This window comes from Lynx canadensis, chromosome A1 (genome assembly GCF_007474595.2).
Source record: "Lynx canadensis isolate LIC74 chromosome A1, mLynCan4.pri.v2, whole genome shotgun sequence".
In the NCBI taxonomy this organism is placed as follows: Eukaryota; Metazoa; Chordata; class Mammalia; order Carnivora; family Felidae; genus Lynx; species Lynx canadensis.
In genome coordinates, this window is record NC_044303.2 from 1,586,860 (window position 1) to 1,611,733 (window position 24,874).

Consider the following 24,874-nt stretch of genomic DNA (forward strand, 5'->3'; position numbering starts at 1 on the left):
GAGAGACAGAGGATCTGAAGCGGGCTTCGCACTGACAGCAGAGAGCCTGATGTGGGGCTCGAACTCACAAAGCACAAGATCGTAACTTGAGCCAAAGTTGGACACTTACCTGACTGAGCCACCCATGCGCTCCATGTAATGTCCAAGTTTTGATCAAGAATCACTCATCATAAGGAAGTAGGATGATTTCAAACCAAATGAATGAAAAATCTAATCAATAGATGCCAATGTTGTTAGGACAAAGATGTTAGAATTATCTGACAAAGCAAACGTGATACAAATGCTTCAGCAAGCAACTATGAGCATGCTTAAAGCAAATTTAAAAGTAAAAACCCTCAGAAAAGAAGTCTCTGCAAATATAAAGAAGCACCAAATGGAAAATTTTAACTTTTTTGAAAAATACAATAATTCAAATAAAAAGCCTAGTGGATGGGCTCCACAGGAAAATAAAAGGGAAATGGAAAGATTCAGTGAACTGGAAGATGAAAAATGGAAATTACCCAGTCTGAACAACAGAGAGAAAATAGACTAAAAACCAGAAATGAAGAGAGCCTAAGTGATATCTGGGACTATACCAAAAGACCTGCCATTCGCATTATCTGTGTCTTGGATGGAGAGGAGAAAGAGATTGGGCTAAAGAAATAGTGGCTGATAAAATTCCCGAAATTTGACGAGAGAAATAAATATACAATACAAAAAAATGATTAATACCAAAAAGAGTAAACCCAAGGAAATCCATGTGAAGATACATTATGATTAAACTTCTGAAAATTAAAGATAAAAAGGCTTGAAAGAAGACAAAGAAAAACAACACATAAGGGAAAGCAATTAGAATGATAGTGGAAAAGCCTTAAATTAATACTCTAAGCTGTCAGATTAATAAACTAGAAAAAGAAAAGCAAAATCAGCCAAAGGAAGAAATAATAACAGAAATCATTAACATTGAAAAAAAGAAATATCAATGAAACACAGAGCTGATTCTTTGAATAGATCAATAAAATTGAGAAACTTACAGCAAAACTGACAAAAAATAGAGAAGACACAAATTACCAGTATCAGGAACAAAACAGGATCTATCTCTACAGACTTAGCAGACATCAAAAAAGATAATAAGGGAATACTACAAGCAACCCTGTACCCATAAAGTTGACAGCTTGGACAGAATGGGACCACTCTCTGGAAAAACACAAATGACCACAACTCACCTAATGTGATTTAATTTGTAATTTTGAAACACCCCAAAAAGAGATCTCCAGGCCCATATGGTTTTACTAGGGAGTTCTAGGAATTAACATCAGTTCCATACAGTTTATTCCAGAAGATAGTTCATTTTATGGGGCTAGTATTCCCCTGATACCAAAATAAGACAAAAAAAAAAAAAAAAAAGAAACAACAGATCTAAAAAACAATGAGTATAATAAAGGATATCAATAGAATAGAGGACAAAACCACATCATCATCTCAGTTTAAACCAAAGAAAAAGATCAAGTTGGATTTATTCCTGGGCTACAGGGCTGGTTCAATATTTGCAAATCAATCAATGTGATATACCACATTAATAAAAGAAAGGATAAGAACCATATGATCCTCTCAGTAGATGCAGAAAAAGCATTTGACAAAATACAGCATCCATTCTGGATAAAAACCCTCAAGAAGGTAGGGATAGAAGGAATATATCTCAACATTCTAAAGCCTATATATGAAAGACCCTCAGATAATATCCTCAGTAGGGAAGAACTGATAGCTTCCCCCCTCAGGTCAGAAACACAACAAGGATGTCCGCTGTTACCACTGTTGTTCAACATAGTCCTGGAAGTCCTAGCCTCGGCAATCAGACAACAAAAAGAAAAGGCATACAAATCGGCAAGAAAGAAGTCAAACTTTCACTCTTGACAGATGACATGATACTCTATGTGGAAAACCCAAAAGACTCCTAGAATTGAGACATGAATTCAGCAAAATTGCAGAGTATAAAGTCAACATACGAAAATCAGTTGCATTTCTGTACACCAATAATGAAGCAGCAGAAAGAGAAACCAAGGAATCGATCCCATTTACAATTGCACCAAAAGCCATAGAATACCTAGGAATAAACCTAACCAAAGAGGTAAAAGATCTGCACGCTAAAAACTATAGAAAGCTTGTATAAGAAATTAAAGAAGACACAAAGAAATGGAGAAACATCCCATGCTCATGGATTGGAAGAACAAATATTGTTAAATTGTCTATACTACCAAATGCAATCTACACATTCAATGCAATCCCTGTCACAGAAACACCAGCATTCTTCACGTAGCTAGAACAAACCTAAAATTTGTATGGAACCAAAAAAGACACCAAATAGCCAAAGTTATGTTGAAAAAGAAAACGCAAACTGGAGGCATCACAATTCTGGACTTCAAATTGCATTACAAACCTGTAATCATCAAGACAGTATGGTACTGGCACAAAAACAGATGCATATAGGTCAGTGGAACAGAATAGAGAACCCAGAAATGGACCACAATGTATGGCCAATTAATCTTTGACAAAGCAGGAAAGAATATCCAGTGGAGTATCTTCAGCAAATGATGTTGGGAAAACTGGACAGCGACCTGCAGAAGAATGAATCTGGACCACTTTCTTGCACCATAGACAAAAATAAATTTAAAATGGATGAAAGACCTAAATGTGAGACAGGAAACCATCAAAATCCTACAGGAGAAAACAAGGCAACAACCTCTTTGACTTTGGCTGCAGCAACTTCTACTAGACCTGTCTCTGGAGGCGAGGGAAAATGAACTACTGGGACCTCATCAAGATAAAAAGCTTCTGGAGGCGCCTGGGTGGCTCATTCAGTTAAACATCCAACTCTTGGTTTCTGCTCAGGTCATGATCTCACAGTTGTGAGATCAAGCCTTACATAGGATGCTGTGCTGACAGCACTGAGCCTGCTTGGGATTCTCTCTCTGTCTTTCTCTCTGCCTCTCCTCCACATGTGTACAAACTCTCTCTCTCTTCAAATAAATTTTTAAAAAGTTAAAAAAGCTTCTGCACAGTGAAGGAAACCAACAAAACTAAAAGGCAACTGACGGAATGGGAGAAGATATTAGCAAGAATATGGGAGAAGATATTAGACACACCAGATACAGGGTTAGTATCAAAAATCTATAAAGAACTTACCAAACTCAACACCCAAAAAACAAATAATCCTTTCAAGAAATGAACCAAAGACACGAATGAACACTTTACCAAAGAAGACGTCCAGATGGCTAACAAACACATGAAAAGATACTCAAGATAATTCATCATCAGGGAAACACAAATCAAAACCCCAATGAGATGCCACCTCACACCTGTGAGAATGGCTAAAATTAACTCAGGAAATAACAGATGTTGGTGAGGATGCAGAGAAAGGGGAACACTTTTGTGCTGTTGGTGGGAATGCAAATTGGTGCAGCTACTCTGGAAAACAGTATGGAGGGTCCTCAAAAAATGTGAAGTAGAACTGCCCCTTAGGGTAGCAATTGCACTACTAGGCATTTATCTAAAGGATACAGAAATGCTGATTTGAAGGGGCACCTGCACCCCAGTGTTTATAGCAGTGCTATCAACAATTAGCCAAATTATGGAAAGAACCCAATGTTTATCGACTGAAGAACGGATAAAGAAGATAAAAAAGAATGAAATCTTGCCATTTGCAGCAATGTGGATGGAACTAGAGTGTATTATGCCAAGCAAAATAAGTCAGTCAGAGAAAGACAAATACGATTTCATTCGTGTGGAATTTAGGAAATAAAACAGGTAAACATAGGTGAAGGGAAGGAAAAATAAAAACAGAGGAGCGCCTGGGTGGCTCAGTCGGTTGAGCATCCGACTCTTGATTTCCACTCGGGTTATGATCTCATGGCTTGTGAGTTCAAGCCCTTCATTGGGAATCCCTGCTTGGGATTCTCTCCTCCCTCTTACTGCCCGTCCCCTGCTTGTGCATGTGCTCTCGCTCTCTCGCTCTCTCAAAAGAAATAAACTTAAAAAAAAAAAAACAACACAGAAGGAGGCAAACCTTTAGAGACTCTTAAAAACAAACTGAGGGTTGCTAGAGGGTGGGGGGGGGGGCTGGGCTAAATGGGTGATGGGCATTAAGGAGGACACTTGTTTGGATGAGTACTGGGTGTCGTATGTAAGTGATGAATCACTAAATTCTCCTGAAACCAATACTACACGGTATGTTAACTAACTTGAATTTAAATAAATAAATTTTAAAAATGTTTTTGATAAAATCTAGTGTGCTTTGATGCTAAACAAACAAAACAAACCTCAAGAGGCCAGTAGTAGAAAGGAAGTTCCTCAATCTGATAAAGGACATTTATGAAGAACCCACAGTTTGACATAATATTTAATGGTGAAAGACTAAATGCTTTCCCCCTTAGATCAGAAACAAGATAAGGAAACAGAAACAAGATATTATTCACTCTTACCAATTCTATTCAACATTGCTCTAGGGGTTCTAACTATGGAAATTAGGCAAGGAAATGAAGTAAGAGACATCCAGATTGGAAAGAAAAGTAAAACTATGTCTGTTTAGAGACCGCATGATCTTATACATGGAGTATCCTACATAAAATTTTAGAATCCACTAAAAAACAATTACAACTAGTAGGTTCAGCAAGCTTGCAGAGTAAGAGATCAAAATATAAGCATCAATACTATATTGATGTACTATATACTACCAGTGAAGTATCCAAAATTAAACTCGTCATTGCATTTACAGTAGCATAAAAAATAATTAGGAATAATATTAACAATGAAATGTAAAATTTATACTCTGAAAACTATAAGACTTGTTGAAGGATATGCTAGGTCAATGGGAAGACCTCCCATTTTTGTGGGTAGGCACTTAATGTTATGATGGCAGTCCTCCCCAAATTACTTTATAGATGCAGTGTAATCCATATCAAAATCCGAGCATTGGTTTTTAGAAAGTGACAAGTTGATCCTAAAACTCATATGGAAATATAACGGATCCAAACCAGCCAAAACAGGTTGAAAAATGAAGAGCCAAGTTGGAGGGCTTATACTACAAAGCTACCCCAATCAAGCGTGGTAGTACTTTATGCTAGTTAGCGTAAAGATAGACATAGAAATCAGGATAGAATTGAGAGTCCAGAAATAAGCTCTTGTATTTATAATTAACAAAAGTGCCAGGACAATTCGATGGGGGAAAAGATAGTCTTTTCAATGAAAGGTGCTGGGACAATTGAATATCCTCATGGGAGAGAATGAAGTTGTGCCTCTCTCACACCATACACAAAAATTACTTTAAAATAGATCATAGACCTAACTATAAGAGCTAGAACTGTGAGGAAAAAACAAGTAATTATTATTGATCTTGTGTTAGGCAGTGACTTCTTAGATACGACACCAAAAGCACACCAAAAGGAAAAAAAATAGGTAAATTGGACTTCATCACAATTAAAACTTTTGTTCTTCAATGGACACCATCAAGAAAGTGAAAGCCCACTGAATGGGAGAAAATTTTTGCAAACCATGTATCCAAGAAGGGACTTATTTCTCCAATATAAAAAGAACTCTTCTAATAAAAAGGCCAATAACCCAGTTAAAAACATACAAAGGATCTGAGTAGACATTTCTTCAAACTAGGTATGCAAATGCCCAGTAAGCACTTGAAAAGATGTGTTAACTTCTATACTTAGGAAAATGCAATTCAAAACCTCAACCAGGTACCAATTCATACCCACTTGTATGACTAATCAAAAGACAGATAATAGCACATGTTGGTGAGGATGTGGAGAAATTGAAATCTTGCATGCTGGTGGCAGGAATGTAAAATGCTACAGCCGCTTTGGAAAACAGTTTGGAAGTTCCTGCAAAGGTTCTTCAGCAAAAGTTCCTCATACTTAACCCAACAGTTTCTCTTCTTAGGTGATTAGAGCATACATTCACACAGTAACTTCACACAAATGTTCATAGAAGCAGCATTTATAATATCCAAAAAGTAGAAACAACCCAATGTCCACAACTGTTAAATAGATAAAGAATATATAGTCTATCCATATAATGGAGTATTATTTGGCCACAAAAAGAAATGAAGGACCAATACATGCTACAATAAACACGAACCCTGAAAACATGATAAATAAAGGAGGCAGTCACAAAAGACTGTATATCTATGATTCCATTTATATGAAAGGTACAGATTAGACAAATCTGTGGACACATGTAGTAATTCAGTTTTACCATTAACCGTACACACTCTTCTTCAGTGGTCATTTTTACCCTCTCCTTTCATGGCCATGGACAGTGCAGTTATATAGCTTCAGCTGCAGAGCTTTGTGCTCCTCCAGTGTTTCTTTTTGATTTGTCGGCATGCACTGGAAAAAAAGAAAGAGTTGGGGCGCCTGGGTGGCTCAGTCGGTTGAGCGGCCGACTTCGGCTCAGGTCATGATCTCACGGCTCGTGAGTTGGAGCCCTGCATTGGGCTCTGTGCTGAGAGCTCAGAGCCTGGAGCCTGCTTCGGATTCTGTGTCTCCCTCTCTGCCCCTCCCCTGCTCATGCTCTGTCTCTCTTTCTCTCAAAAATAAATAAACATTCAAAAAAAATTTTTTTAATTAAAAAAAAAGTTAAATTTGGTCCAGAAGGCAGTCATGCCTTGCTAGTCCCATTTCGTAGCCATGGTTGTCAACCTGACTTATGGACAGATTTCTAGTGTAGCTGTCCATCTAGTAGACTTTGATGGTATGTTAGCTTTGACAGACAATGTTTATACTTAAAAAAATCCAAGCTCTCTATACCATGTTTCTAAACAATACTTTTTTGTTTCTTTGATACAGGAAAGCTATGGCAGAAAAATACATCATGACAGCTGCAAAACTCATTGCTCCTGTAATTGAAACATCTTTTGCTGTAGGTTATGATTGGTAAGAGAGAAGAAATTCAGTATAACTGGATGCTATGTTGTTTTTATAATACATACTTTTATTGATTTTAAAATTTTATTAGAAGGGTGAGTAATTATGAATGTTTATTTCTACTTATCAGGCAAATAATATTATATGACAAAATCTATATAGGGCATTCTAAAAGTAAAAGTTTTCCTTATTGCGCATGTCATTTCTTTTTTTTTTTTTTTTTTTTTTTTTTTTTTTTTTATATGAAGTTTATTGACAAATTGGTTTCCATACAACACCCAGTGCTCATCCCAAAAGGTGCCCTCCTCAATACCCATCACCCACCCGCCCCTCCCTCCCACCCCCCATCAACCCTCAGTTTGTTCTCAGTTTTTAACAGTCTCTTATGCTTTGGCTCTCTCCCACTCTAACGTCCTTTTTTTTTTTTTTTTTTTCCTTCCCCTCCCCCATGGGTTCCTGTTAAGTTTCTCAGGATCCACATAAGAGTGAAACCATATGGTATCTGTCTTTCTCTGTATGGCTTATTTCACTTAGCATCACACTCTCCAGTTCCATCCACGTTGCTACAAAAGGCCATATTTCATTTTTTCTCATTGCCACGTAGTATTCCATTGTGTATATAAACCACAATTTCTTTATCCATTCATCAGTTGATGGACATTTAGGCTCTTTCCATAATTTGGCTATTGTTGAGAGTGCTGCTATGAACATTGGGGTACAAGTGCCCCTATGCATCAGTACTCCTGTATCCCTTGGGTAGATTCCTAGCAGTGCTATTGCTGGGTCATAGGGTAGGTCTATTTTTAATTTTCTGAGGAACCTCCACACTGCTTTCCAGAGCGGCTGCACCAATTTGCATTCCCACCAACAGTGCAAGAGGGTTCCCGTTTCTCCACATCCTCTCCAGCATCTATAGTCTCCTGATTTGTTCATTTTGGCCACTCTGACTGGCGTGAGGTGATACCTGAGTGTGGTTTTGATTTGTATTTCCCTGATAAGGAGCGACGCTGAACATCTTTTCATGTGCCTGTTGGCCATCTGGATGTCTTCTTTAGAGAAGTGTCTATTCATGTTTTCTGCCCATTTCTTCACTGGGTTATTTGTTTTTCGGGTGTGGAGTTTGGTGAGCTCTTTATAGATTTTAGATACTAGCCCTTTGTCCGATATGTCATTTGCAAATATCTTTTCCCATTCCGTTGGTTGCCTTTTAGTTTTGTTGGTTGTTTCCTTTGCTGTGCAGAAGCTTTTTATCTTCATAAGGTCCCAGTAATTCACTTTTGCTTTTAATTCCCTTGCCTTTGGGGATGTGTCGAGTAAGAGATTGCTACGGCTGAGGTCAGAGAGGTCTTTTCCTGCTTTCTCCTCTAAGGTTCTGATGGTTTCCTGTCTCACATTTAGGTCCTTTATCCATTTTGAGTTTATTTTTGTAAATGGTGTGAGAAAGTGGTCTAGTTTCAACCTTCTGCATGTTGCTGTCCAGTTCTCCCAGCACCATTTGTTAAAGAGGCTGTCTTTTTTCCATTGGATGTTCTTTCCTGCTTTGTCAAAGATGAGTTGGCCATACGTTTGTGGGTCTAGTTCTGGGGTTTCTATTCTATTCCATTGGTCTGTGTGTCTGTTTTTGTGCCAATACCATGCTGTCTTGATGATGACAGCTTTGTAGTAGAGGCTAAAGTCTGGGATTGTGATGCCTCCTGCTTTGGTCTTCTTCTTCAAAATTCCTTTGGCTATTCGGGGCCTTTTGTGGTTCCATATGAATTTTAGGATTGCTTGTTCTAGTTTCGAGAAGAATGCTGGTGCAATTTTGATTGGGATTGCATTGAATGTGTAGATAGCTTTGGGTAGTATTGACATTTTGACAATATTTATTTTTCCAATCCATGAGCAGGGAATGTCTTTCCATTTCTTTAAATCTTCTTCAATTGCCTTCATAAGCTTTCTATAGTTTTCAGCATACAGATCCTTTACATCTTTGGTTAGATTTATTCCTAGGTATTTTATGCTTCTTGGTGCAATTGTAAATGGGATCAGTTTCTTTATTTGTCTTTCTGTTGCTTCATTGTTAGTGTATAAGAATGCAACTGATTTCTGGACATTGATTTTGTATCCTGCAACTTTGCTGAATTCATGTATCAGTTCTAGCAGACTTTTGGTGGAGTCTATCGGATTTTCCATGTATAATATCATGTCATCTGCAAAAAGCGAAAGCTTGACTTCATCTTTGCCAATTTTGATGCCTTTGATTTCCTTTTGTTGTCTGATTGCTGATGCTAGAACTTCCAGCACTATGTTAAACAACAACGGTGAGAGTGGGCATCCCTGTCGTGTTCCTGATCTCAGGGAAAAAGCTCTCAGTTTTTCCCCGTTGAGGATGATGTTAGCTGTGGGCTTTTCATAAATGGCTTTTATGATCTTTAAGTATGTTCCTTCTATCCCGACTTTCTCAAGGGTTTTTATTAAGAAAGGGTGCTGGATTTTGTCAAAGGCCTTTTCTGCATCGATTGACAGGATCATATGGTTCTTCTCTTTTTTTTTGTTAATGTGATGTATCACGTTGATTGATTTGCGAATGTTGAACCAGCCCTGCATCCCAGGAATGAATCCCACTTGATCATGGTGAATAATTCTTTTTATATGCTGTTGAATTCGATTTGCTAGTATCTTATTGAGAATTTTTGCATCCATATTCATCAGGGATATTGGCCTGTAGTTCTCTTTTTTTACTGGGTCTCTGTCTGGTTTAGGAATCAAAGTAATACTGGCTTCATAGAATGAGTCTGGAAGTTTTCCTTCCCTTTCTATTTCTTGGAATAGCTTGAGAAGGATAGGTATTATCTCTGCTTTAAACGTCTGGTAGAACTCCCCTGGGAAGCCATCTGGTCCTGGACTCTTATTTGTTGGGAGATTTTTGATAACCGATTCAATTTCTTCGCTGGTTATGGGTCTGTTCAAGCTTTCTCTTTCCTCCTGATTGAGTTTTGGAAGAGTGTGGGTGTTTAGGAATTTGTCCATTTCTTCCAGGTTGTCCAATTTGTTGGCATATAATTTTTCATAGTATTCCCTGATAATTGTTTGTATCTCTGAGGGATTGGTTGTAATAATTCCATTTTCATTCATGATTTTATCTATTTGGGTCATCTCCCTTTTCTTTTTGAGAAGCCTGGCTAGAGGTTTGTCAATTTTGTTTATTTTTTCAAAAAACCAACTCTTGGTTTCGTTGATCTGCTCTACAGTTTTTTTAGATTCTATATTGTTTATTTCTGCTCTGATCTTTATTATTTCTCTTCTTCTGCTGGGTTTAGGCTGCCTTTGCTGTTCTGCTTCTATTTCCTTTAGGTGTGCTGTTAGATTTTGTATTTGGGATTTTTCTTGTTTCTTGAGATAGGCCTGGATTGCAATGTATTTTCCTCTCAGGACTGCCTTCGCTGCGTCCCAAAGCGTTTGGATTGTTGTATTTTCATTTTCATTTGTTTCCATATATTTTTTGATTTCTTCTCTAATTGCCTGGTTGACCCACTCATTCGTTAGTAGGGTGTTCTTTAACCTCCATGCTTTTGGAGGTTTTCCAGACTTTTTCCTGTGGTTGATTTCAAGCTTCATAGCATTGTGGTCTGAAAGTATGCATGGTATAATTTCAATTCTTGTAAACTTATGAAGGGCTGTTTTGTGACCCAGTATATGATCTATCTTGGAGAATGTTCCATGTGCACTCGAGAAGAAAGTATATTCTGTTGCTTTGGGATGCAGAGTTCTAAATATATCTGTCAAGTCCATCTGATCCAGTGTCTCATTCAGGGCCCTTGTTTCTTTATTGACTGTGTGTCTAGATGATCTATCCATTTCTGTAAGTGGGGTGTTAAAGTCCCCTGCAATTACCACATTCTTATCAATAAGGTTGCTTCTGTTTATGAGTAATTGTTTTATATATTTGGGGGCTCCGGTATTCGGCACATAGACATTTATAATTGTTAGCTCTTCCTGATGGATAGACCCTGTAACTATTATATAATGTCCTTCTTCATCTCTTGTTACAGCCTTTAATTTAAAGTCTAGTTTGTCTGATATAAGTATGGCTACTCCAGCTTTCTTCTGGCTTCCAGTAGCATGATAAATAGTTCTCCATCCCCTCACTCTGAATCTAAAGGTGTCCTCAGGTCTAAAATGAGTCTCTTGTAGACAGCAAATAGATGGGTCTTGTTTTTTTATCCATTCTGATACCCTATGTCTTTTGGTTGGCGCATTTAATCCGTTTACATTCAGTGTTATTATAGAAAGATACGGGTTTAGAGTCATTGTGATGTCTGTATGTTTTATGCTTGTAGTGATGTCTCTGGTACTTTGTCTCACAGGGTCCCCCTTAGGATCTCTTGTAGGGCTGGTTTAGTGGTGACAAATTCCTTCAGTTTTTGTTTGTTTGGGAAGACCTTTATCTCTCCTTCTATTCTAAATGACAGACTTGCTGGATAAAGGATTCTCGGCTGCATATTTTTGCTATCTAGCACCCTGAAAATCTCGTGCCAATTCTTTCTGGCCTGCCAAGTTTCAAAAGAGAGATCAGTCACGAGTCTTATAGGTCTCCCTTTATATGTGAGGGCACGTTTACCCCTTGCTGCTTTCAGAATTTTCTCTTTATCCTTGTATTTTGCCAGTTTCACTATGATATGTCGTGCAGAAGATCGATTCAAGTTACGTCTGAAGGGAGTTCTCTGTGCCTCTTGGATTTCAATGCCTTTTTCCTTCCCCAGTTCAGGGAAGTTCTCAGCTATTATTTCTTCAAGTACCCCTTCAGCACCTTTCCCTCTCTCTTCCTCCTCTGGGATACCAATTATGCGTATATTATTTCTTTTTAGTGTATCACTTAGTTCTCTAATTTTCCCCTCATACTCCTGGATTTTTTTATCTCTCTTTTTCTCAGCTTCCTCTTTTTCCATAACTTTATCTTCTAGTTCACCTATTCTCTCCTCTGCCTCTTCCATCCGAGCCGTGGTGGTTTGCATTTTGTTTTCCATTTCCTTTAAAGCGTTTTTCAGCTCCTCATGACTGTTCCTTAGTCCCCTGATGTCTGTAGCAAGAGATTCTCTGCTGTCCTGTATGCTGTTTTCCAGCCCAGCGATTAATTTTATGACTATTATTCTAAATTCACTTTCTGTTATATTATTTAAATCCTTTTTGATCAGCTCATTAGCTGTTGTTATTTCCTGGAGATTCTTCTGAGGGGAATTCTTCCGCTTGGTCATTTTGGATAGTCCCTGGTGTGGTGAGGGCCTGCAGGGCACTTCCCCTGTGCTGTGGTGTATAACTGGAGTTGGTGGGCGGGGCCGCAGTCCGACCTGATGTCTGCCCCCAGCCCACCGCTGGGGCCACAGTCAGACTGGTGTGTGCCTTCTCTTCCCCTCTCCTAGGGGCGGGATTCACTGTGGGGTGGCGTGGCCCGTCTGGGCTACTTGCACACTGCCAGGCTTGTGATGCTGGGGATCTGGCGTATTAGCTGGGGTGGGAAGGCAAGGTGCACGGCGGGAGGGGGGGCAGGCTTAGCTCGCTTCTCCTTAGGTGATCCACTTCAGGAGGGGCCCTGTGGCAGCCGGAGGGAGTCAAATCGCTGCCGGAGGTTTGGCTCCGCAGAAGCACAGAGTTGGGTGTTCGCGCGGAGCGAGCAATTTCCCTGGCCGGAGCCGGTTCCCTTTGGGATTTTGGCTGGGGGATGGGCGGGGGAGATGGCGCTGGCTAGCGCCTTTGTTCCCCGCCAAACTGAGCTCTGTCGTCCGGGGGCTCCGCAGCTCACCCTCCCTTTGTCCTCCAGCCTTCCCGCTTTCCGAGCAGAGCTGTTAACTTATGACCTCCCAGACGCTAAGTCGCGCTTGCTGTCGGAACACAGTCCGTCAGGCCCCTCCGCTTTTGCAAGCCGGACTCGGGGGCTCTGCTTGGCCGGCGAGCCGCCCCTCCGCCCCGGCTCCCTCCCGCCAGTCCGTGGAGCGCGCACCGCCTCGCCGCCCTTCCTACCCTCTTCCGTGGGCCTCTCGTCTGCACTTGGGTCCGGTGACTCTGTTCTGCTAATCCTCTGGCGGTTTTCTGGGTTATTTAGGCAGGTGTAGGTGGAATCTAAGTGATCAGCAGGACGCGCGGTGAGCCCAGCGTCCTCCTACGCCGCCATCTTCCAAGTAGAGTCGCGCATGTCATTTCTTAAGTAAAACTTTCTATCCTGGGGAATAGCTCTCACATGTAAAGGGGCTGTTGTCTCCTGATGTAACCTGTTTTGTAAATAGAAGTGAAGAGTTGGAAAAGTCTTAGATCATTTGCTGAATGAGAAGTGAATCTTCCACCCAGTACAAGAATCCCTTTGTAGCATCCGTCTAGGTAGCCATTTAATTTCTGCTTGGAGTCTTCTGGTATTCAACTCATTTGTTTCATTTCTGAACATCTTTAAGGGGTAGAACGTCTTTGTTTGACCCAAAGTTACCCCTCATGGAACTTTTTTCTGTGTTCTTTCAAGCAATCATGGGCTCAGTCTGTGACCTCTTCTATATTGTGTCTTAGAGAATTTTAAAAATTCAAGATACATGTACCTAGTTACAGAGTCAAGTGCAGAAGTATTACTATCTTAGCTTGCTTGCTTTCTGTTTTTTTTTTAATTGAGATATAATTTACATGTAACATTACATCAGTTTCAGGTATATAACATAATGATTTGACATTTGTGTGTATTGGAAAATGATCACAATAAGTCTGGTTAACATTTGTCACTGTACATAGTTATGATTTTTTTTCTTACAATGAGAACTTTTGAGGTCTATCTTAGTAACTTTCAAACATGCAGTACTGTATTATCAACCATGATCACTATGCTATGTGTTATATCCCATGTCTTACTTTATCTTATAAACTAGAAATTTGTGCCTGTTGAGCCCCTTCATCCATTTCACCCTCTTCCTACTTCCACCCTGGCAACCACCAGACTGTTCTCTGTATCTGTGAGCTTGGGTTTTGTTTTTTAGTTTTCTAATTACTTTTCATGTTTTTCCTTGCTAGATGTAACTTATGCTTTCTGCATATTTTTATCATCTCTTAGATGTTTACCCATTCTGTTTCTTACTTGGGAGTCCATTTGATTCCTCGGAATACACTGTCTTCCTGGTTTAATTTGTACTGGAGGCTTCACAGGTGATCCATGATGTTTTGTTTTTATTGGTATTTCCAGTTGCCTGGCTCTCTTTTTTTGCATTGTTTGTTTCTGTTGAGGCCTCAGGTTTTTCTTGGGAGTTCTCCCTTACAGAATCTCTCTCTCTCTCTGCTCCATTTTCTGTATGATGGTTACTGTCCTGGCCTGGTGTTAAATGTCATCTTGGGGATTACAGTCATTTCTCTCTGCTTTTTCTGCATCTGTTGAAATGATTGCATGGTTTTTATCCTTTCTCTTTTTGATGTGATGTATCATGTTGATTGATTTGCGAATATTGAGCCATCCTTGCAACCCAGGAATACATTCCACTTGAACATGGTGAATGATTTTTTTTTAATGTTTATTTATTTTTGAGAGAGAGAGAGAGAGACAGAGTGCGAGCAGGGGAGGGGCAGAGAGAAAGGGAGGCACAGAATCTGAAGCAGGCTCCAGGCTCTGAGCTGTGGGCACAGAGCCTATTGTGGGTCTTGAACCCACGAACTTCAAGATCATGACCTGAACTGAAGTCAGACGCTTAACTGAGCCACCCAGGCATCCTAAATGATTTTTTACTGTGTTGTTGGATTGGGTTTGCTAATATCTTGCTGAAGATTTTTGCATCTATATTCATCAGAGGTATCGGCCTGTACTTCTCTTTTTTTGTGATGTCTTTATCTGGTTTTGATATCAGGGTAATGCAGACCTCATAGAACAAATTTGGAAATTTTCCTTCATCTTCTATTTTTTGGAATAGATGTTGGTGGTAAGGATAGATATTAACTCTTCTTTAAATGTTTGGTAGAATTCACCCATGAAGCCATCTGGTCCAGAACCTTTGTTTGTTGGGAGTTTTTTGATTACTGATTCAATTTTGTTTGTTGGTAATTGGGCTGTTCAAATTTTGTTTCTTCCTGATTCAGTTTTGGGAGGTGCAGGTTTCTATGAATTTATCCATTTCTTTTAGGTTGTCCAACTCGTTGGCATATGATTTTTCATAATATTCTCTTAATCCTTTGTAGTTCTGTGGTGTTGGGTTGTTATTTCTCCTTTTTCATTTCTGAATTTGTTTGAGTACTCTTTTTTTTTTTTTCCCCTTAGGAGTCTGGCTAAAGGTTTATCAGTTTTATTGATCTTTTCAAAGAACTAGCTCCTAGTTTCATTGAACTGTTCTATTGTTTGTGTGTTTGTGTGTGTGCATTTTTTTGTTTAGTTTTGTTTTTTGTTTTTTTTTTTTTTTTTAGTTTCTATTTCATTTATTTCTGCTCTAACCTTTATTATTTCCTTTCTTCTACTGGTTTTGGGTGTTGTTTGTTGTTCTCTTTTTGGCTCCTTTAGGTGTAACGTTAGGTTGTTCATTTGAGATTTTTCTTCAGGTAGGTCTGTATTCCTATAAACTTCCCTTTATAAACTTCTGTTGCTTCATCCCAAAAATTTTGGATCATTTTGTTTTCATTTTTATTTATCTCCTTGTAGTTTTTGATTTCCTCTTTGAATTCTTGTTTGACCTATTCACAGTTTAGTAGCATGTTATTTAACCTGCATGTATTTGTGTTCTTTCCAGATTTTTTTTCTTGTGGTTGATTTCTAATTTCATAGCACTGTGGTCAGAAAAGATGCATGGAATGACTTTGATCTTTTTGCATTTGTGGAGACCTGTTTTATGGCATAATATGTGATCTGTTGTGGAAAATGTTCCATGTCACTTGAAAAGAATGTGTGTTCTGCTGTTTTAGGATGAATATATCTGTTAGGTCCATCTGGTCCAGTGTGTCATTCAAAGCCATTGTTTCCTTGTTGATTTTCTGTTTAGATGATCTGTCTGTTGATGTAATTACTATCAATTATTTCTTTTTTATGTTTGTTATTAACTGTTTTATGTATTTGGGTACTTCTACGTTGGGTGCCTAAATATTTACAATTGTTATATCTTCTTTTTTTTTAATTTTTGTTTTAATGTTTATTTTTGAGACAGAGAGAGACAGAACATGAATGAGGGAGGGTCAGAGAGAGAGAGAGAGAGAGAGAGAGAGAGAGACACAGAATCTGAAGCAGGCCCCAGGCTCGGATCTGTCAGCACAGAGCCTGACACGGGGCTCGATCTCACGGACCATGAGATCATGACCTGAGCCGAAGTCGGTCGCTTAACCGACTGAGCCACCCAGGAGCCCCTACAATTGTTATATCTTCTTATTGGATTGTCCCCTTATTGATTATTTAGTGTACTTGTTTGTGTTTTGTTGCAATCTTTGTTTTAAAATCTGTTTTGTCCGATATAAATAGTATTGCTATCCCGGCTTTCTTTTCACATCTATTTGAGTGATAAATGCTTCTTCTCTATCTCTTCACTTTCTTTTTTCTTTTCTTTTCAGGTTTTGAAACTTTTTATTTGCATATTTAAAAAATTATGCATTCCAGTAATTAAAATCATTTGAGCAAAAAAAATGGCACTCTGATTAAACTACATTTTACAGCCTGCAGGATTCCTTGGACCAGCTTGATTTATGCCCTAGATTTCACTGTTGTTTTACACAGCTTCTTCCTTACCAGAATGCAAACTCTTTTCCTTCCCTGCTAGCCAGATAGACAGATGGGAGAGGCAGGCATGGCCTTCATTGTCAGTAGTTCTCTTCTTTGATGTGGAAAGGGCAACACAGTCATTTAAACTTGATCCAACCTCTTTGTATTTTACAAAGTTAAACAGCTAAAAGAAGTAAAATAAGAAGGCAGTGCTTGTGGAATGCACAGTGCAGATTGGTGGTGCTTGCCTCATGATTCACCTGCTAGCGTCTCCTATTTAGCTGTTTCTTTTGAAGGCTGTCGAGTTTTCTCTTGCATTTATCTTCTTCAATTTTGACTTATTGAATTTCTCAATCTCAGTCATACTGGGTTTGTCAGACATGGTTGCAGGGAGGCTGAGCAAGGTGCACGAACGAGCAAAGTCCAGTCTCCACAGTGGCTTCCGCTGAGTGTGCATCCCTTCACTTTCAATCCATATGTGTCTTTAGGTCTGAAATGAGGCTCTTTCTAGGCAGTGTAGGTCTGGGATCCGTGTAATGTCCAGGTAGGTCTTGTTTTCTCATTCACTCCATCACACTTTGTCTTTTGATTGGAGTGTTTAGCCTATTTACATTCAAAGTAATTATTGATACATATGTATTTATTGCCATTTTGTTACATGTTTTATGGTTGTTTTTACAGTTTTTCTCCATTCCTTTCTTCTCTTGCTCTCTTCTTTCATGATTACTTGGCTTTCTTTAGTCATATACTTGGACTTCTTCTCTTTATTTTCTGTATATCTGTTAGTAGTTTTGACTTGTGGTTACCATTAGGTATGTATATAACTTCTTGTTCATATGGCAGTCTGTATTAAGTTGATGGTCACTTAAATTTGAACCCATTCTTTTTTTTTTAAGTTTATTTATTTATTTTGAGAAGGGGAGAGAGAAAGAGAGTGCAAGCCAAGAACGGGGCAGAGAACGAGGGAGAGAGAGAGAATCCCAAGCAGGCTCCGTGCTGTCAGTGCAGAGTCTGATGTGGGGCTTAATCTCATGAATTGTGAGATCATGACCTAAGCTAAGATCAAGAGTTGGATGCTTAACCGACTGAGCCATCCAGGCTCAGAACCCATTCTTTACTCTTCTCCTCTCTACATTTTAGGTATATGGTGGCATACTTTTTACATCCCTTTATTTTGTGAATCCCTTGAGTGATATTTACAGAGAACTTGTTTTTATTGCTTTTTTGATTCCTACTTTTCTTATTCTTGCTTATGGTCTTTTCACTCAAAGAGTTCTCTTTAACATTTCTGGGAAACTCTTTATCTCTCCTTCTATTCTGAATGATAGCCTTGCTAGGTCTAGTGTTCTTGTATGCACATTTTTTCCTTTGAGCACTTTGGATATATCATACTACTCCCTTCTGGCCTGCTAAGTTTCTGTTGAAAAATCTGCTGACAGCCTTATGGGCTTTCCCTTGTAGGTAACTGACTTCTTTTCTCTTGCTGCTTTTAAATTTTTTCCTTTCTCACTACTTTTTGCCATTTTAATTACTATGTGTCTTGGCGTGGAACTTCTTTGGTTATATTTTGTTGGGGGATCTGGATTTCTGTTTCCTTCTCCAGATTTGGGAAGTTTTCAACTATTTCTTCAAATACATTTTCTGTCCCCTTTGCTTTCTCTTGTCTTTCTGGGATCCCTGTCATGTCATGTTATTATATTTGATGGTATCACTGAATTGCCTAAGTCTGTTCTTCTTTTGCATAAATTTTTTTCCTCATCTGCTCAGCTTGATTACTTTCACTTACTCCATCCTGTAGGGTCAGTGATTGGTTCTTCTGCCTCGTCTAGCCTACTATTTATACTATCTCATGTATTTTTAATTTCATTTATTGTATTCTTCATTTCTGATTGATTCTTTTATATCTCATCATTAGGGGTCTCACTTATGTCCTCCACTCTTCTGTCAAGTCCAGTGAGTATCTTTATGATCATTACTTTAAATTCTCTATCAGGCATATTATTTACCTCTGTTTCACTTAGGTCTCTTGCTGTGATTTTCTCCTGTTCTTTTGTTTGGGACATACTCCTCTGTCTCCTCAGTTTGTCTCTCTGTGTCTGTTTCAGTGTGTGAGAAAAGTCAGGCTGTCCCCTGTTCTTTAGAGCACTGGCCTTATTTTTTTTATGTTTATTTATTTATTTTGAGAGAAAGAGAGAGAGCAGGAGAGAGGAAGAGAGAGCGAGGGAAAGAGAGAATCCCAAGCAGGCTCTGCGCTGTCGGCACAGAGCCTGATGCAGGGGTCAGTCTCACAAACTGTGAGATCATGACCTGAGCCAAAATCAAGAGTCAGGTACTGAACCTACTGAGCCACCCAGGCACCCCTAGAGTACTGGTCTCGTAAAGGAGCCCTGCCATGCAGTGTTCCCTGTTTACGACACCCTGGTGCTTCAGAGAATGTCCCCTGTGTGTGATGCGTGTGCCCTGCTGTGTGGCTGAGCCACTTTCTCCTTCGGTCCAGTCGTCTGCAGTGGCTCCCTTTGCCTTTGTGGTGTGGTGGGCCAGTCTGGAGAGGCCTTGGGCTCCAGTCGAGGCAGAACAAGCATTTGCCAGAGATGCAGTAGCACCAAACTGCAGGACGCTTTCCCTGTGTTGTCCCCTGAGAAGCTTTCACCGGTTCGCAGGGCCTGCAGTTGGACCAGTTGTCTGCCGCCAGCCCACGGCCGGGGCCTCCATCTGACTGGTGTGTGTGTGTGTGGTTATTTTTCCCAGTCTCCGGGGCAGAAGTCACCTTGGAGTGGTGCCGGCCACTGTAGGGGCTGCTTGCACACCACCAGGCCTGCGGCACCATCCTGTGTGGGCTCTGGCCGAGAGCGTACTGGAGAGGGCGGATCTGCTGAAGCACGGCGGAGGGCAGAGGGGCTGGCATGCGGGCAAGCTTTGGGTGCCGTGGGTCATCTGGGGGAGGGGCCCCGCAGCATCCAGACCAAGGCGGGCTGTCGAAAGGGGTACACTGGCAGAAGCACGATGTGCAGGGATAGAGGCAGCGGTGTGAGCAAGTCCCGTGGGTGGATGTGTGTTTATGTTGGGCCGGTGGAGGGAAATGGTGCTGCCAGTTCCTTTATTCCTGGAGGAGGGTTGACCTGGGGCTGGGATGGTCTGGAGGCTTGGGGCTAGTAGCTAGCCCGGTGCTGAGGTGGCTTGGAAGCTTGAGGACACAGTAGTCATCCTGTGTCTAGGCCCAGTCATACTGTCTCTGGGTTTACAGGTGCTGATTGGAAGCACTGGGCCAAAGTTGCTGCCTGGGAGCCGGCGGGGGCTGGGATGTGCCAGGAACCTGGGTTCGTGGGAGCTGGCTGGGGAGCTGGCTGGGAACCTGGGGCCGTGGAGGTTGCCTGGAACCACCGGGGCCTACTGGTGCCCATTGGGCCGGGGACTTAGGTTTGCAGGAGCCGCTTGTAGCCACTAGAGCCGACAGGCACTGGGGCAAGCGGACCACCTGGTTTCACAGGCACTACCAAGGAGCCACCTAAGGATGTAGAATCCCACAGGCACCAGGGTGGGCAGCGGCCTGGAGTCACAGGAGACTGCCAGAGCCATTAAGGGCAATGAGAGTCACTCTGGTGCCGGGGCAGGCTGGACTGGAGGCTGGGGTGAGGTCAGACACTTACTTTACTCAACTTCTCTCACAGAAAGGCTCCCTTTCTCCATGCTGAGCTGTCTGGGCTCAAAGGAGAGGTAAAGAGGGTGTGTGAATCTATCTATCCTATCTTTTCATATAGCTCACCTCCACCCAGGTGGTGTAATCCCTCACCTAGAATCCTTAGCTCTTGTGGAAGTATTTTCGTGCATGGATAGGTCTTAAAATTGATATTTCTGGGAGGATGCAGGCACTAGAAATTCCTATACCACCATTTTGCTGACATCGGTCCTCCAGTAGAAAACTAATATAAGTGTTAGTTTTTGCCGACAAACATAGTGTTCATAATACACTTGTTATAACACATAGGTATTTTAAAGACTCCGTTTATAACCTAAAATGTATTAAGTCCTATTTCTTTATGTGTTAACTAGGTAGGCGTTCATTTCCCTAGATAGAACTTGGCAGTTGAAAAAAAAAAATTTACCAAAGCTCGGGTTACATGAAAGCCCATGTTTCTAGTAACTTTGAAGAAAGATGTAAAGCTTACATCATATTTTTCAGAAACTTTACTCTATATGTGTATGTGGACATGGGTGCATATAGTGTACATTTTATGTGGCTATACACATACGGAACCCATGTGCATATCTGTCTCTCCACCTATCTGCTTATCTGTCTATATTTTTAAATGCAGGGCTGTGCTGTTTACAGTCAACATCAGAGCCTTTGCCTGGGGTTACAAGATGTTTCATATGTAGGAAAACATTCCATAATGGTTCTTTGTGGGTGTCATACTTCCTCCGTGTCTGCTTTCCTCAAATGTCTTGTTCTTTGTAAAAAAACTAAAGAAGAGGCTTTTTAAGATATAAATAACATCTGCTCAATGTCTGGATAATTTTTAGGACTTGAAATTAACATAAAGAAACATTTAAACTAAGCTATCGGATTTCTGTTCCATTTGAATAATATTTATATTATATCATCAAGACAGAACTCAGTATAGAGTCTTCTGTTTCACCTTAGACCTGGACCCGTTAGACCAGTTCCTTGTATTTTATGTTAAATCATTCAGTAAAAGGGAACCAGTTTTGAAATTTAAAGACTATTATTTTTCTATTCATTCAGACCTAGCTTTTTGAGGCTGATTTACATTAAAGACTTTTTAAAATGATATTAATGTGGCTATTTAAAAAAAAGGCACCTGAGTGGCTCTTTCGGTTGAGCGTGTGACTCATGATTTCAGCTCAGGTCACTATCTCACGGTTGTGGGATTGAGCCCCGTGTCAGTCTCCAAACTGAGCATGAAACCTGCTTAAGACTCTCTCTCTTGATGAAGAGATTCCCAGACAAACAAAAATGAAAGGAGTGTATGATCACTAAACCAGCCCTGCAAGAAATTTTAAGGGGGACTATTTGAGTGGAGAAAAAACAAAACGAAACAAAAAAGGACAAAAGCAACGAAGACTAGAAAGGATCAGAGAACATCACCAGAAACTCCAACTCTATAGGCAACACTATGGCACTAAATTCATATTTTTCAGTAATCACTCTAAATGTAAATGGACTAAATGCTCCAATCAAAAGACATAGGGTATCAGAATGGATTAAAAAAAAAAAAGGGCCATCTATATGCTGCCTACAAGAGACTCATTTTAGACACCTGGAAGATTGAAAGTAAGGGGATGGAGAACCATTTATCATGTTAATGGACATCAAAAGAAAGTTGGAGTAGCCATACTTCTATCAGACAAACTAGATTTTAATGTTTATTTACGAGAGAGACAGAGAGCAAGTGGGGAAGGTCAGGGAGGGGGGGACAGAGGATCCAAAGTGGGCTCTGCACTGACAGCAGTGAGCCCAATACAGGGCTCGAACTCAGAAACTGAGATCATGACCTGAGCTGAAGTTGGATGCTCAAATAACCGAGCCACCTCAGTGCCCCCAGACAAACTGGATTTTAAAACAAAGACTGTAACAAGAAGTGAAGAAGGGCATTATATCATATATCATAACTAAGGGGTCTATCCACCAATAAGATCTAACAGTTGTAAATATTTATGCCCCAACAAAGAAACACCCAAACATATAAGTCCATTAATCACAAACATAAACTCATTGATAATAATACCATAATAGTAGGGACTTTAACACTCCACTTATAGCAATGGACAGATCACCTAAGCAGAAAACCAACAAGGAAACACTGGCTTTGAATGGCATACTGGACCAGATGGACTTAACAGTTTACATTCAGAATATTTCATCCCAAAGCATCAGAATACACATTCTTCTCAAGTGTACATGGAACATTCTCCAGAATAGAGCACATGCTGTGGCACAAATCAGCCCTCAGCAAGTACAAAAAGACTGAGATCATCCCTTGCATATTTTCAGACTATAACACTATGAAACTTCTATAGAAATCAATCACAAGAAAAAAATTGGAAAGACCACGAATACTTTGAGATTAAAGAACATTTTACTAAAGAAATAATGGGTTAACCAAGAAATTAAAGAGAAAATGAAAAAGTACATGGAAGCCAGTGAAAATGAAAACATGACAGCCCAAAACCTCTGGGATGTAGCAAAGGCAGTCATAAGAGGGAAGTATATAGCAATCCAGGCCTTCCTAAAGAAGGAAGAAATGTCTCAAATACACAACCTAATCTTAACACCCAAAGGAGCTGGAAAATGGAAAAATAACAGCAAATAAAGCCCCAAAACAGCAGTAGAAGGGAAATAATAAAGATTGGAGCAGAAACCAACGATATTAAAAAAAAACAAAACGAAACAGAACAGATCAACGAAACCAGGATCTGGATCTTTGAAAGAATTAACAAAATTGATAAACCCCTAGCCAGATTTATTAAAAAGAAAAAGGAAAGGACCAAAATAAATAAAATCATGAATGAAAGCAGAGACATCACAACCAACACTGTAGAAATACAAACAATAAGAGAATATTATGAACAATTATATATCAACAAATTGAGCAATCTGGAAGAAATGGAAAAATTCCTAGAAACATAAACTACCAAAACTGAATCAGGAAGAAATAGAAAATTTGAACAGAGCTATAACCAGTGAAGAAATTGAATTAGTAATCAAAAATCTCCCAACAAACAGAGGAGTCCAGGGCCAGATGGCTTTCCAGGGAATTCTACCAAACATTTAAAGAAGACTTAACACCTATTCTTTTGAAGCTGTTCCAAAAAATAGAAATGGAAGGAAAACATCCAAACTCATTCAAGGCCAGCATTACCTTGATTCCAAAACCAAAGTCCCCACTAAAGAGGAAAACCACAGACCAATCTCCGTGATGAACATGGATGCAAAAATTCTCAACAAGATACTAGCAAACCGAATCCAACAATACATTTAAAGAATTATTCATCATGATCAAGTGGGATTTATTCCTGGGCTGCAGGGCTTGTTCAATATCCACAAATCAATGTGATATATCACATTAATAAAAGAAAGGGTAAGAATCATATGATCCTCTTGATAGATGCAGAAAAAGCATTTAACAAAATACAGCATCTTTTCTTGATAGAAACCCTCAAGAAAGTAGGCATAGAAAGAACATACCTCAACATCCTAAAGGCCGTATACAAAAGACCAGCAGCTAATATCATCCTCAAGGGGAAAACTGAGAGCTTTCCCCCTAACATCAGGAACACAACAGGGATGTCCACTGTCACCACTGTTCAACACAGTGTTGGCAGTCCTAGCCTCAGCAGTCAGACAAAAAGAAAGAAAAAGCATACAGATTAGCAAGGAAAAAGTCAAACTTTCACTCTTCACAGAGTGAAAACCCTGTTTTCCTTTTGGAAAACCCAAAAGACTCCACCAAAAACCTTCTAGAACTGATACGTGAATCCAGCAAAGTCGCAGGATATAAAATCAATGTACAGATATCAGTTGCATTTCTATACACCAATAATGAAGCAGCAGAAAGAGAAATCAAGGAATCGATCTCATTTACAATTGTACCAAAACCCATAAAATACCTAGGAATAAGCATAACCAAAGAGGTAAAAGATCTGTATGCTGAAAACTATAGAAAGCTTATATAAGAAATTAAAGAAGACATAAAGAAATGGAAAGGCATTCCATGCTCATGGATTAGAAGAACAAATACTGTTAAAATGTTGATGCTACCCAAAGCAATCTACATATTCAATGCAATCCCTATCAAAATAATACCAGCATTCCTCAAGAGCTAGAACAAACCATCATAAAATTTGTATGGAACCAGAAAAGACCCTGAATAGCCAAAGTAATGATGAAAAAGAAAACCAAAGCTGGAGGCATCACCATTTTGGACTTCAAGTTGTGTTACAAACCTGTAATCATCAAGAAAGTATGGTACTGGCACAAAAACAGATGCAGAGATCAATGGAACAGAATAGAGAACCCAGAAATGGACCCACACATCTATAGCCAACTAATCTTTGACAAGCAGGAAAGACTATCCAATGGAAAAAACAGTCTCTTCAGCAAATGGTGTTGGGAAAACTGGACAGAGACCTGCAGAAGAATGAATCTGGACCACTTTCTTACACCATACACAAAAATAAACTCAAAATCGATAAAAGACAAATGTGAAACAGGAAACCATCATCCTACAGGAGAAAACAGGCAACAACCTCTTTGACCTTGGCTGCAGCAATT

The 24,874-nt window shown here is 39.8% G+C and overlaps 1 protein-coding gene and 1 pseudogene across 1 annotated transcript in view; one reads left to right on the plus strand and one right to left on the minus strand.

Moving 5' to 3' along the window:
- IFT88 (intraflagellar transport 88) overlaps window positions 1-24,874 on the plus strand; it is a 145,225-nt gene that overhangs the window by 41,233 nt on the left and 79,118 nt on the right. The window contains 1 exon segment of the mRNA XM_030307527.1: window positions 6,831-6,917. Coding sequence (XP_030163387.1) covers window positions 6,831-6,917 — 87 coding nt within the window.
- Window positions 16,831-16,980, minus strand: LOC115508620 (annotated as a pseudogene).